At 63.4% G+C, this 12,752-nt stretch overlaps 1 protein-coding gene across 1 annotated transcript in view; it reads left to right on the forward strand.

The window, feature by feature from the left end:
• Positions 1–12,752, forward strand: part of Ntng2 (netrin G2) — a 51,683-nt gene that overhangs the window by 15,819 nt on the left and 23,112 nt on the right. The window contains 1 exon segment of the mRNA XM_048345368.1: positions 9,748–10,391. Coding sequence (XP_048201325.1) covers positions 9,748–10,391 — 644 coding nt within the window.

A 12,752-nucleotide genomic window follows, 5' to 3' on the forward strand; every position in this document is an offset into this window, starting at 1 on the left:
GATTCAGAGAGGTTAAGCTATTTTACCCAGGGCCACACAGTGTTCAGGTAGAGAATCTTGGGTCTAAACCCAGCACCGGGGCTCCTATCTGGGTTGCAGAGCTGGTGCGAGTTGCTGTGGGCTCCTTAGAAAGCTTCTGGTAGACGGAGGCAGCAGTCACCCGTGTGCGTGCACGTGTGCGTGTGCACCTGCGTGTGCGAGCAGCGTGTGCGGGTATGGCCACGTGCGCTGGTGAGCTCCTCCGTGGCCGGGCTGGGAGGAGTGGCGTGGCCCGGCCTCCGAGTCTGGACAGAGTCTGCTAATCCGCTTATCTGATAATTCACTTACGCGCTGTCTGTCTGGAAGGAGCTGGCTTTGCCTGGAGGAACTCGATCTGTACGTGCTGGGGGGTGGGGGGGTGGAGGAAGGGCACACCCAACCGTGGACAGTAAATAAACCTAAAAATAGAGGTGGGGAGACGGCGTGGGGGCGGGGGAGGGGCACCCAGCGTCTGCCCTGCCCTGGGCCTCTGGTGGGAGAACCAGTGGGGGACTGGGGAGACCGAGGGCCCTCTGCCCGCCTCTCCCTGCCTCAAGATGGACGCTGTCCTGTCTTCCAGGCGGGGGCAGCAACCTGGTCCTTTGCCGCAGGTGGGAACACCAGATGGGGGTGTTGGAGGTCTGTCCCCCAAGGCTGTGGTCGGGCAGAGCCCTGCGAGGACGCCCCACCCCCCACCCCCGGCTCTGCTGGGCCTCCTTGACCCCCAGGGTTCAGTCTGCAGTGCAGGGGGCCCCCCCCACTCCGCACCCCGCCCGGCAGCCTTGGAGCGGAGCCTGGCCTCCAGCGTAGAAGCTCCCAGGTGGTCCAGCCGAACCCACGCTGGAGAACCCCGCCGTGGATTGAAGTCCTTCCTGGGGCCGCCCGGTGCCCTTCCCGCCTGCCCCCCCCTTGGCTTTAGACATCTGGAGATCAGAGAGGGAGGGAGTTCCAGAGCTGCCTTGGCTCTTCAAAGCACTGCAGACACTCCTTGCCTGGGCTGGCTTCCAGGCCGGGGGAGGAACCGGCCCGCCAGAGCCACGCACCCCCACGCACCCTTCCGTCAAGGTGCTCAGCCTCTCCTTCTGGAAGGAGGCTGACCGGCAGCGCCAGCGCCCGGCCTTTGCTGGAGCTGCTCCATGTCAAGGGGCCAGCCTAGTGCTCTAGCAAAGGAGCGTTCCCCAAAGCCCTGTGCCTGCCGAGCCCTTCCCCCCCCACCCCGGGGGGAGGGCAAAGACCCGCCTTCCCTCGCCTGAGAGATAACATGGAACAACTGTCCAGCCTGGAGTGCCGTCCTCCCGAGCCCCCCAGCCCCCCCCCACACACACACACTGGGCCTTGGGCAGTGGTCGCTTTCTTCCTGGAATAGATTCGCTGGCGGCTCTCGCCTGTAGTCCAAGCCGCTCAGGAGGCTGAGAACTTAGGACGGAGGTTTGAAGCCAGCCTGGGCAGGGACATCGGTGGGACTCTTATCTGCAGTTACCCACCAGAAAACCGGAAGTGGAGCCATAGCCCTGAGCAAAGGAGCTCAGGGACCGTGCCCAGGCCCCAGTACTAGCACACGCGTGCACGTGTGCACGCATGCACACGCACACACAGAGACACGGTAAAGACCTAGGGGTGGTTGCCACAGGGCCCCTTTCCAGGCGTTTTGCTGGGCAGGGGGGCGTCAGGGCTGCTCCCCTGGCGTCTTGCTCAGAGGGGACTGGGGAGGCGCTGAGGAGTGACCCAACAGGTGCCAGGGGAGGGGCACACCCAGCATCTTCTTTCTGGTTCCTCCGCCCGGCCCCCCTGGGCCCCCGCTGTGTGGGGGGGGGGTCACTCGGCAGGCTCCACCCCGAAACGCAGCACCCGCCTTACCCCGAGCCGCCGCTCCGGAAAACTTCCCTGTGCCGGAGGGGGCACAGCGAAGCGGACGCCTGCTGGGGGGGTGGTGGGGCCCCCCAAACAGAGGCACCCCACCCTCACACCTCAGCCTGGGGTGAGAAAGGACATGGCGCTGGAGAGCAGCAAGGGAGGTGGGAAGGGGCGAGCTGGGCCGGGGAGGGGCCCAAGGCACCCCGATAATCCTTCTACCCCGGGCCCTGTGGCAGGCTGAGAGGGCTGGAAGCCCCACAGGGGCAGGGCAGGGCCCGGGAGGCCTGGGCCCCCCCCCCACCTGCCCAGCCCCCCCATCTGGGCCAGGACGGAGTGGAGGTTCAGTGGTTCCGTTCTGAAAGCCCCGGGCAGGCGGAGGCCTGTGAGGGGGTCCGCGGCCCCCGGCCCGGGATCCTCCAGCCACTTTCCTTCTGATGAAATATTCATGTCCGCAGAGCAGGCTGTCTCTGGGAAGCTGCCTGGGTCCGGCTTGCGCGTTGCACAAGCTTTTAAAGAGCAGGCCACTTTTCCTCTACTCTAAGCATTTTCCGAGGCCCAAATCAATAATGCACTTCACCCGGCCGCGCCGAAGCTTCCTCTCCCTCCCTCCCCTCCCCTCCCTTCCCTCCCTCCCGTCCTCTCCCCCCCTCCCATCCTCTCCCCCCTCCCTCCTCTCTGCCTCCTACCAACCCGTCTGCCTTCCTTTTTAAAAGTTATCTGCAAAGTATTAAGCAAAAGCACGGAGCTGTGGGGAGCAGGTGCGGCTGTCCAGGGAAGGGCAGGGGCGGGGGGCGGGGGGGGGGGCAGTGGTTGGACCGGCCTGGAGGCGCACCGGCTCTGGAGGGGGGGGCGGGGCAGGTTTGGGCCTCTCCCCCTTCCCCTCTCTCCTTTTCCAATGGACTAAAGATGTTGACAGTCTTAAGTACAGGAAACAGAATCAAAATGGAAGATGAAGGGGTGCAGGACAAAACAGATGGCTAAGGGCTCCCAGAATCCGGCACTGCAGTTTGGGGCTGTCGGGTTTTTGTGGCAGTGAGCCAGCCCCCTGTCCTTGGAGGTGTACCAATGGCGGCGAGCCTCCACTTCTGAGGCTGGTGTCCGTGTGTATCTGGCTCACGCCCGTCGTCCTAGCTGCTCACGAGGCTGAGATCTGTGAGCATGGAGGTTCAAAGCCTGCCCCGGGCAGGAAAAGTCCGTGAGACTCTCAGCTCTCATTAACCACCAGAAAACCGGAAGTGGAGCTGTGGCTCCAAGTGGTAGAGCCCTTGAGTGAAAAAGCTCAGGGACAGCGCCCGGCCCCAAGTTCAAACCCCATGACCAATAACAACAAGAAGAAGATAGTTCAGTTCCTGGAGGGAAGATTACTTCTCTAGCCAGAGCGTCAGCCAGGCCCTCCCCTCCCCTCCCGTCTTGTCTTGAACAGTGGGGTCCTCGCGCTCTGACCCTCTCTAGGACACGTGACCCCGGGGGGCGCGCCATGGTCCTGGTAAGGAAGTCGGGTCCAGGGCTCCGTCCAGCTGCAACAAGGGTGCCCTGAGCAGAGCCGGGGGGCCACCGTGGCCTCGGGGCATCTGTCTGCAAGTTACTAGAAAGTTCGTTGTGTCCAAACGACTTCCAGGAAGCAGGCCCTGCTCTCCCAAGAGTCCCAAGAGTCTTGGGCACCACAGAAAGTTCTAGAAGGCGCACATCCACGACCGAGAGGAAAGGCCTCCGCAATCCTCTCCTTCCCGGCGGGGATGGGGGCACGGGGAGCAGCTCTGGGTGCGCAGGGCGGGGTAGGGAGGAGGTGGACCCGGGCCCGGCGGGCAGGGGTGTAGTCCCCCAGGCTCAGGCTAGGAAAACCATCGTGGTGCCTTTCACCCAAACAGGGCTGGTTCCCTACCTGCCTTCCTCCAGCACAGGAGGATGTGGGGGCACACAAGGCCAGCCTGCGGGGAGGGGCCCGGCCCCCCGAGGAGCTGACTCGGGAGAATGGCGGCCCTGACCTTGCCCGGGCCCAGAGAGCCTCCAAAAGGGGGGCGAGGATGAAGTTCGAGGGGGAGAGGGCAAGAGGGACAGAGATCAATGAGACCATGGGCGTGGGGGTGGGGGAAACGGGGAGGCAGGCAAGCTCACCCAGGAGGGAGAGTTAGAGAGACACAGGGCAGCTAGAATTAGAATCCGCCTCGAACAGAATCTCCATTTCCGCTTTGTTAATAATTTATCCCTGCTGCAACTTTTCTTACCAATCGGTAGGAAATCATTTGTTAGGGAGAATTCCCCCGGCACCCGCTTTCTCCCTGGAGTGGGGGGGAGCCAGAGCCTCTGTGTCCTTCCGCCGGAAGGGGTGGGGGTGGGGTGAGCCACAAGCAGGCTTGAAGGCTTCAGGGTGGAATCACCAGGAGGGAAACTGAGGCAGGGGTACGGCAAGGTCGTGCAAGGTGGTAGGGGCAATACTGGGTCCTAACGCCACGAGTCCGTGCGTCTGGGCTCTTTCTGCGTGTGTTTGTGCCGGTATTGGGCCTGGGTACTGTCCCTTCGCCTTGTCACTCAAGGCTGGCACTCTCCTACTTTAGCTGCAACACCACTGCCAGCTTTTTTTTTGGGGGGGGGAGAAGTCGTGGGCCTTGGACTCAGGGCCTGAGCACGGTCCCTGGCTTCCTTTCGCTCAAGGCTAGCACTCTGCCACTTGAGCCACGGCGCCACTTCCGGCCATTTTCTATAGATGTGGTGCTGGGGAATCGAACCCAGGGCTTCATGTGTACGAGGCGCGCTCTTTACCACCAGGCCATATTCCCAGCCCACGGCCCGCTTTTTGGTGATGGAGTGGAGCTGAGGGTCTCTTGGACTTTTCTGCCCTGGCTGACTTTGGACCTTGTTGGCTCTCAGGTCTCGGCCTCCCGAGGAGCCGGGATTATAGGTGTGAGCCACCAGTCCCGGCCAGGTCAGTTTATTGATGTCGACATCGGCCCAGGGCAGAAGAGATTCTTCCCACGCTGGCTCCTTCCCGAGGCCCCGGATTTTATAAGAATGGAAGCTGACTTGCCTTTGCCCCCCTCCCCGGCACCCGGCTCCGCGGGCCTCTCCTGGGCTGCCTCCTGCCTCCCTCCGGGACACACAGCTGCCTCCAGCCACCCCAGCCCCCACCCCCCAGAGGGTGACAACTCGGCAGACGGGTTCAAAAAAAAATCTGTCAGCTGCTAGAGTGTTCCGGGCCTGCCCACACGCGGGGTGGCGAGGATCTGTGCTGCCTGCCTCCTGGGTGGAGCCTGGGGGCGGCCCGTCCTTCCCTGCGGTGAAGGACACAGCTCCCCCGCTTGCCTCAGAGGTGGGGCTTCCTGGGGGACCTCCAGGAGTTGCCCGTTTTCACCCGCTTTGTAAAGGCCAGCCCCCGTGGCTCACACCTGTAACCCTACCTCCTCCCGAGGCTGAGACCCGAGAATCGCGGTTCCAGGTCACCCCGGACAGACAAACCCAAGGGACTCTGACCTCCAATGAACCACCGAAGCGCCACAAGGAGAGCTGGAGCTCAAGTGGTAGAGCGCCGGCCTTGAGCACGCAAGCTAAGGAACAGCGCCCGGGCGCTGAGTTCAAGTCCTGCTACAGGCAATGAAACCACCACCACAGAAACGCTTGCGTCCTTGGAGCCAGTGAGCAGCGGCGGCGGGGAGACTCCTGGGCACGGGGGAGGGGGAGGGGGTCCCTCTGCAGGGTCCCGGGCAAAGCACTGGCTAGAGGACACCTGGGACTCCTGCGGTCACCAACCTGGCGAACTCCCACTCATTCCACAACCATTTCCTGCTCCCCAAGGAGTGCGGGGGGCTGGGGCAGCATGGCTGGGACCCCTCCAGGCTCCTGGAGCTGGGGAGCCTCGGCTGGAGGGTGGGACTGAGCACGGGCCAACCGCACAGTCTGTGTCCTTGCTCTGTGTGCATGTGTGTGCACGCACGTGCCTGTGCGTATATGCACATGTATGTGTGCATGCACGCGTGTGTATGGGGTGTTGGTACTGGGGCTTGAACGCGGAGCCTCAAGCTCTCACAGCCGTGAATCCTGTTTCCAGTTTTAGCTTTTACTCGTTAACCGGAGATAAAAAGTTTGGTGCCTTTTGTCTGCCCAGGCTGACTTTGAACCTCGGTCCTCAGTTCTCAGCTTTCTGAAGAGCTGGGATTCTAGCTGCCTACCATTGGTGCTCAGCTAGCCAGCTGCAAGCTGTCTGTCTCCCTCCACCTCCTCAGACAGCAACTGAGGTTTGCATCCCAACCCAGGTTGGAGCTTGCTTGCTTGCTTCCTCCTCCCTCCTTTCTCCCACTTTTTTTTTTTTTTTTTGCCAGTCCTGGGGCTTGAACTCAGGGCCTGAGCACTGTCCCTGGCTTCTTTTTGCTCAAGGCTAGCACTCAACCACTTGAGCCACAGCGCCACTTCTGGCCATTTTCTATATATGTGGTGCTGGGGAATCGAACCCAGGGCTTCATGGATACAAGGCAAGCACTTTACCACCAGGCCATATTCCCAGCCCTGTCTCTCCCTTAGCTTTTTTGCTCACTTTTTTTCCACCCACTTTCATTTCCTGCTTTGTGCTGATTCACTAAAGACTCTGATTTGTCTGCCTGGGCTGGCCTTGAACCAGGATTCTCAGCTCTCATTCTCCCAGGTAGCTAGGATGACAGGTTCGGGTTGGATTTCAGGTTCCAGCCCAGTTGGTATGAGGTTGTTCCTCCAACCTGAGACGTGATAACCATTCCAGTTCCCCCGCAAATGCTCTCCGGGTGAGGGGCCCGGGGCTCAGGTGGCAGGCGCCCCGTGGCCCCCTTACCTCCGCCGTTCATAGCCTCCTCTCCCATCCAATTACCCCTCTTGCCTGAAGCTCGTGTACGGTGCTCCCAGCCGGCCTTCGGCTGCGCAGAACAAAGCAGAGCAGCAAACGCACTGAAGAGACCCGGTTTGGACAACACAGTGTAAATCTTCCTTGCGGGTGCTTCCCACTTTGCATCTGGTTAGAGACCAGCCTGGGCGGGCGCGGGGCAGGAGGGTGGCAGAGCAGGGGTTTCACTTCCCGAGGCTCCCCAACATCGAGTGCCATGGGGTCTGAACAGAGAGGTGAGGCTGACGGGGGACTCCGTTTCCCCACCCCTGCCGAGCCTCTCGCAGGGGCTGCTGGGAGGGGCCGGGAGCCGTGGCTGTCGGGTGTTGGTGCTTGGGGGATGGCGATGTGTGTTTTCCCAGCCTCGTGGTCACCCGGGCAGCCTGTGCCACCATGTTCCCATCTGTGCCATCCCCGAGCCTGCTGGCTTTAGCTTCCGTCTCTCTCTCAGGAGGTGGCTGTGGAAAAACAATAGCCATCCTTGGCAGACGGCTTCCCAGGGTTTCACTTGACACTGATGGAGGAAACCAGGGGCCAGAAAAGTAAGATGACTCGTTCAAGGTCGCCCCGACTCCGAGGACTGACCTGAGATGGAATTCAGGGAACTTCAGACCCCATAGCCGGCGTCTCAACAACTCCAGATTCAAACGTGTGTGTGTGTGTGGGGGTCTACTTCATGGATCCCGGAAACGGTGTGGGTAGTGTGGTTGGTGACCGTGTTTTCCAAGGTGTGTCCTCTGGTATTGGGAGGGAACTGATGAAATGATTATGGCAGCGGTCGCCCGCATTTGAGGACAGCGGCCGTTGCCCATGGGGAGCCAGGTGCCGGTGGCTCACGGCTGTGATCCTAGCTACCCAGGAGGCGGAGATTTGGAGGATCATGGTTCAAGGTCAGCCCCGGCAGAAAAACCCACAAGACTCCCTCTCCAGTTAACCAGGTGAAACTGGGCTGGAGGCGTGGCTGGAGTGGCAGAGCCCCCCCTGAGCAGGCGCGAGCCCCTGAGCGCTAAGCCCAGTGCTGATTTGAAGAAGAAGAAGCTTGGGCGCCACCCTGGAGGAGGGAATGTGCCGGGAGTCTGCCCGGGCCACGGTCATTGCCGGCGACCGGGCTCCCCCGGGGCTGTGCCGGGCTGGGGCATTCCGGGTGCGGCTTGGGGCGAACCAGGCTCTGTCCCCAGCGCCCTCCACAGATTTGCCCCTGGTGCTCACAGAACGGCCGTCTGCGCACGGGCGCCATGGATCCCCAGACCTCGCGAGCAGGGGCGGGGTGGAAGGAGGAAAGAGAGGGAGCGAGCGTCACCCTGGCCGCGGCCTCCGGTTCCCTTTCCGTGCTCGCTGGCAGAGCTGTGCGGCAGCAGGCATGGGACTGGTAGATACACAGGCTGATTCATTGATTCCTGACCATCTGCTCCCGGGGGGCCGGGGAGGGAGCCGGTGGGCTCTCCAGGTTGGGCTGGGCTGGCAGGCAGTCAGCTGTGCCGGTCTTCCCAGAGACAGGCCAGGACAGCTAGGGGCTCCGGGGGGGGGGGGGGGCCCATGTCCCCCGCCCCAGGGCCCACCAGGAGGCTGGGAGAAGGTGAAGCAGGACCAAGCAGGGCCGATGTACGGCCTGTCGGGCACGCCCGCACCCAACACGAGCCACAGTGACCAGCCCCGGGGGGCTCCCGCCCGTCATCCTGGCTATTCAGGAGGAGGCTGAGATCTGAGGGTCCGAGTTCAAAGCCAAGCGGGGGGGCCAGGAAAGTCCCTGAGACGTATCGCTCACTAAACAGCCAAAGGCAGGAAGTGGAGGTGTGGCTCAGAGTGTGCGTGCGAGGCCCCGAGTTCAAGCCCCGGTACTGGCGCGTGCGCACGCGGCACACGGTAGATTCCTCCCGGTGTTTTCCCGGCGGCGGGGCGGGAGACGGCGCCGGGCTGGTGCGCGCTTTCTAGGCAGGCGGGCGAGGCAGCAGGATGCCACACGGTGCCAGCCAGGGAGGAGGAGAGGGGAAGGGAGGAGGACAGGAGAGAAGGGGGGCCTCGGGGGGAGCCCTGGGGGCTGCACCCCAGCATGCTGGCTAGGCCCCCACTTAACCCAGTCACCTCTTGAGTGTTGAAGACGCTCTCCTAACACTCGGGGGGCAACAGACAAACCGGAGTGGACACTACGTGCCCCCCCCCACAAGGCACCAGGACAGCAGGGGTTAGGGAGGGCACCTGGCGGGGGGGGCGGGGGGAACCGGGGTTCTGAGTGTGTGCTGACTTCTGTCCAAAGAGCAGGGGGAGGAGGGGAAGCGGAGGGGGAAATGGGAAGAGGGGGCTGGTCTTCGGAAACGCCTTGCGTTGTCAGAAGGCCTGGGCATTTCCTCCTGGTCTTGGGCCTCCGTTTCCCCCAGCTGCATGGTAAGACGTGAGACCCGAGGGTTGACTTCCTCGTTCCACGACGTGGGCCGGGGCCGGGCGGGTGGGGTGGACTGCGGGCAGCACCGTGGGGCACCGAGGACAGAGCTATTTTGGTTGAGGAGGGCTCCGCTGGGGTCCTCCGCATGCAGCGACCCCCTCCTCTCCCCCCCTCCTCCCCTCTCCTCTGTCATGGAGGATCAAAGCCGGAGGCTGACTGCAGTGTGCTGGTGGGGGTGGCCGTGTGTCCCCCCCTCCCCCCGGCCCCACCCCCAGGGAGCCAAATAGCTCATTTGAGAGCACGAGGATTAAAAAAAAAAATCTCAGATCCAAGCTATTCTGTGTCTGAGCAAAAGAGACACCCTGAAATATTCATCAAAAGGCCTGCGAGCGCTGTGGGGGCCACGCGGCTGCGAGTGACAGAGACGCGTCGCGTTCTCCAGTCGGTCGGTCGCCTTTACTGTTTCCGGCAGTTTCGGTTCCCAGCACCGCTGTCCGTCCATCCCCTCCCGCGCCCCATCCGCCCCGCCGCGGGGCTCACCCCGAGGGCCAGGCTCGGGACTCGGCGCCCCGGGGCGGATCTTGGGGCCGCGGGGGCGGGAGTTTGCACCAGGCCCACCCGCCCTCCCTCTCCCCCCTCCCCTCCCCCGCAGGAGAACCCCTACCTGTGCAGCAATGAGTGCGACGCCTCCAACCCAGACCTGGCGCACCCCCCGCGGCTGATGCTGGACAAGGAGGAGGAGGGCCTGGCCACCTACTGGCAGAGCGTCACCTGGAGCCGCTACCCCAGCCCGCTGGAGGCCAACATCACCCTGTCGTGGAACAAGAGCGTGGAGCTCACGGACGACGTGGTGATGACCTTCGAGTACGGCCGGCCCACCGTCATGGTCCTGGAGAAGTCCCTGGACAACGGGCGCACGTGGCAGCCCTACCAGTTCTACGCGGAGGACTGCATGGAGGCCTTCGGCATGGCGGCCCGCCGGGCCCGGGACATGTCCTCGTCCGGCGCGCACCGCGTGCTGTGCACCGAGGAGTACTCGCGCTGGGCCGGCTCCAAGAAGGAGAAGCACGTGCGCTTCGAGGTGCGGGACCGCTTCGCCATCTTCGCCGGCCCGGACCTGCGCAACATGGACAACCTGTACACGCGGCTCGAGAGCGCCAAGGGCCTCAAGGACTTCTTCACCTTCACCGACCTGCGGGTGCGCCTGCTGCGCCCCGCCCTGGGCGGCACCTACGTGCAGCGGGAGAACCTCTACAAGTACTTCTACGCCATCTCCAACATCGAGGTCATCGGCAGGTAAGGCCCGGCCCGGGCGCGGGCGCGGGCGCGGGGAGGGGGTGCCCGGGACGGGACCCGCTTCCTGGGGCGCCCCTGGCCTGGGTGTCACCTGATGGCGGGGGGCGGCACCACGCCCTTCCTCCTGAGATGTCACCCTAGCTCCTGGCCTGGTGCCGCTTTAGTAAAGGGGCCGTCTGGGTTGGCCAAGGCGGGGTGCGCAGGCTGTGTGAGCGTTGTTGCCGCTGGGGGGGATGCGCCTGCCCCCCCCAGGGCCGTCTGGAGGGCGGCCAGGGCTCGTGAAGTGCGAGCTCTCCCCGATCCGGCCCCCAAGCTCCCCCCCCCCCCCCGCCGGCTCGTGGATTCCCTGGGAGGCTCGTGAGTGCGGTGAAGCCCTCGTAACTCACGTGGGAGGTTCAGTGCAACAAGCACGTGGGCTGAACGTGGCCGCAGGGACGGGGGGGGGGGGGGGGTGGGTCCCCTCGGGCCGCTGGGATGGCTGGCGTGTGGAGAGACGCGGCTTCGGCGTTCCAGGGCTTTCAATGGCGTTGAGCAAACCCTCAGAGCCCGAGCTGCTACTACAGAGCCCGAACCCCACCCTAAGTCATATCACGGGCCCAGTGGGGTCCAAGGCCCCCAACAGGTGATCCGCCAGCCAGGACACTTCATGGTTCGAGGCTGCAGGGCCCCTGCCTCCAGCTGGGCCAAGGCCAGGCTTGCCCGGAAGGCGCAGCTGGGGCCCCGCAGGCCTGCTGACTGGACGCTCGGCTGCCGGGGGTCCGGAGGGGGTGTCGGGAGGACCCCGCGGGGGTGCGGGAGCCTCCGACTGTCGGCAGCCAGCTAACGGGTGGTGGGCTGTTTCCAGGTCACCGCTCATTTGGCAGATTGGATGGGGCCGGTCTGTAGGGACAGTGACCTCATCCAGAGCCATCTGGATTCCCACCCTGCCCCCCTTGCTGGACCGTGCTGGGGTGAAGGCCGCCGAGGCGCCGGGGTGCGCCCCGTGTAGAGCACGCATCGCATTCTACGCGCGTGTGTACCGTCAAAGCCACCGCCAAGCCTGGTGCGGGCCGAGAGGAGAGGCGGCACCCACGGGCATGGCCGTGGGGTTTCCACAGATACCAAGCCGGACCCCAGACCCCAGCTGGAACAACATGCCCTGGGTGTCTTTCCGCAGGCTGAGTGTGTATTTCCTGATGAGTGGAAAAAGCCGTGTTGCATGTGTGTAGTTTCTACACCTGGGGTGTGGGCATTGGGGAAAGGGTAGAGGTGTGTGAGCCCCATTAGGGGGTGGGAAGCTGACAGCCCCTGGGCTCCCAATGATAGAGTGGTGGGCGTGGCCTGCGAGTGGGCGTGGCTGTGTGGTGGGCGTGGCTGTGTGGTGGGGCGTGGCCTGCGGGTGGGCGCGGCCTGTGTGTGGGCGTGGCCTGAAGGTGGGCGTGGCCTGCGGGTGGGTGGGGCTTCTCATTCTCAGCCTCCGTCTGCATCGTATTTCACACTGCAGGTGGATGGAGGCAAAGGGGAGGCATTCCGGAAGTTGAGTCAGGCTCAAGGCTGGCAGAGGGGGCGAAGCATTGGCATACACAAGGCTCAGGGGTTGCATGGACATAATTTTTTACCCTCTCCTGACCAGAAGAAAATGTTTTTTGTGGTTGTTTTTGTTGTTGTTGTTGTTGTTGTTTTCCAGTCCTGGGGCTTGAACTCAGGGCCTGGGCACTGTCCCTGAGCTTCTTTTGCCCAAGGCTAGCACTTTACCAGTTGAGCCACAGGGCCTTGTCTGGCTTTCTCTGTTACGTGGTGCTGAGGAATCGAACCCAGGGCTTTCTGCATGCGAGGCAAGCGCTCTACCGCTAAGCCACATTCCCAGCCCCAGGAAATGTTTAAAATCAGGAATGTTCTGGAAGCCACCTGGCAGAAGAGCACCGTTGTGGGAGCTGGACACCCAGGCTTCTGATCAGGTGTCACCTCTGTGACACCCAGCGTAGGGGTGGGAACCGGGTCCCGGGCCTTCTGCAGACGGTGTCCTTGCGTTCATCTTCCTGGTGTGTCCGGGGCCTCCCTCGGGACATGCGTGCTGCCCGGGCCAGCCGCCCCGACGCCCCTCGGGCTGTGTCTCTGCTGGCCCGGGATTCCAGCCCTGCCCTCGGCACCCCTTCCGGGTTGATGGCAGAGATCGGGGCTGTCCGGAGCCCACATCTCCCTTGGGGAGGTGGCGAGGTGGCCCGAAGGTCTCCCCCGGCACCGCGCAGTCCCGCCCAGTTGGAGTGAGTGCTCTATAGGGGGCTGGTTGGCAGGAAATCGACCGCTTGGCTGTTGATGAATTAGGTCTGCGTAGACGGTCCTGCAGAGGGCTGGCTTCCCCGCTTTGCTTCCGTTTCCCCT

The sequence above is a fragment of the Perognathus longimembris genome, chromosome 1 (assembly GCF_023159225.1).
Source record: "Perognathus longimembris pacificus isolate PPM17 chromosome 1, ASM2315922v1, whole genome shotgun sequence".
Lineage (NCBI taxonomy): Eukaryota > Metazoa > Chordata > Mammalia > Rodentia > Heteromyidae > Perognathus > Perognathus longimembris.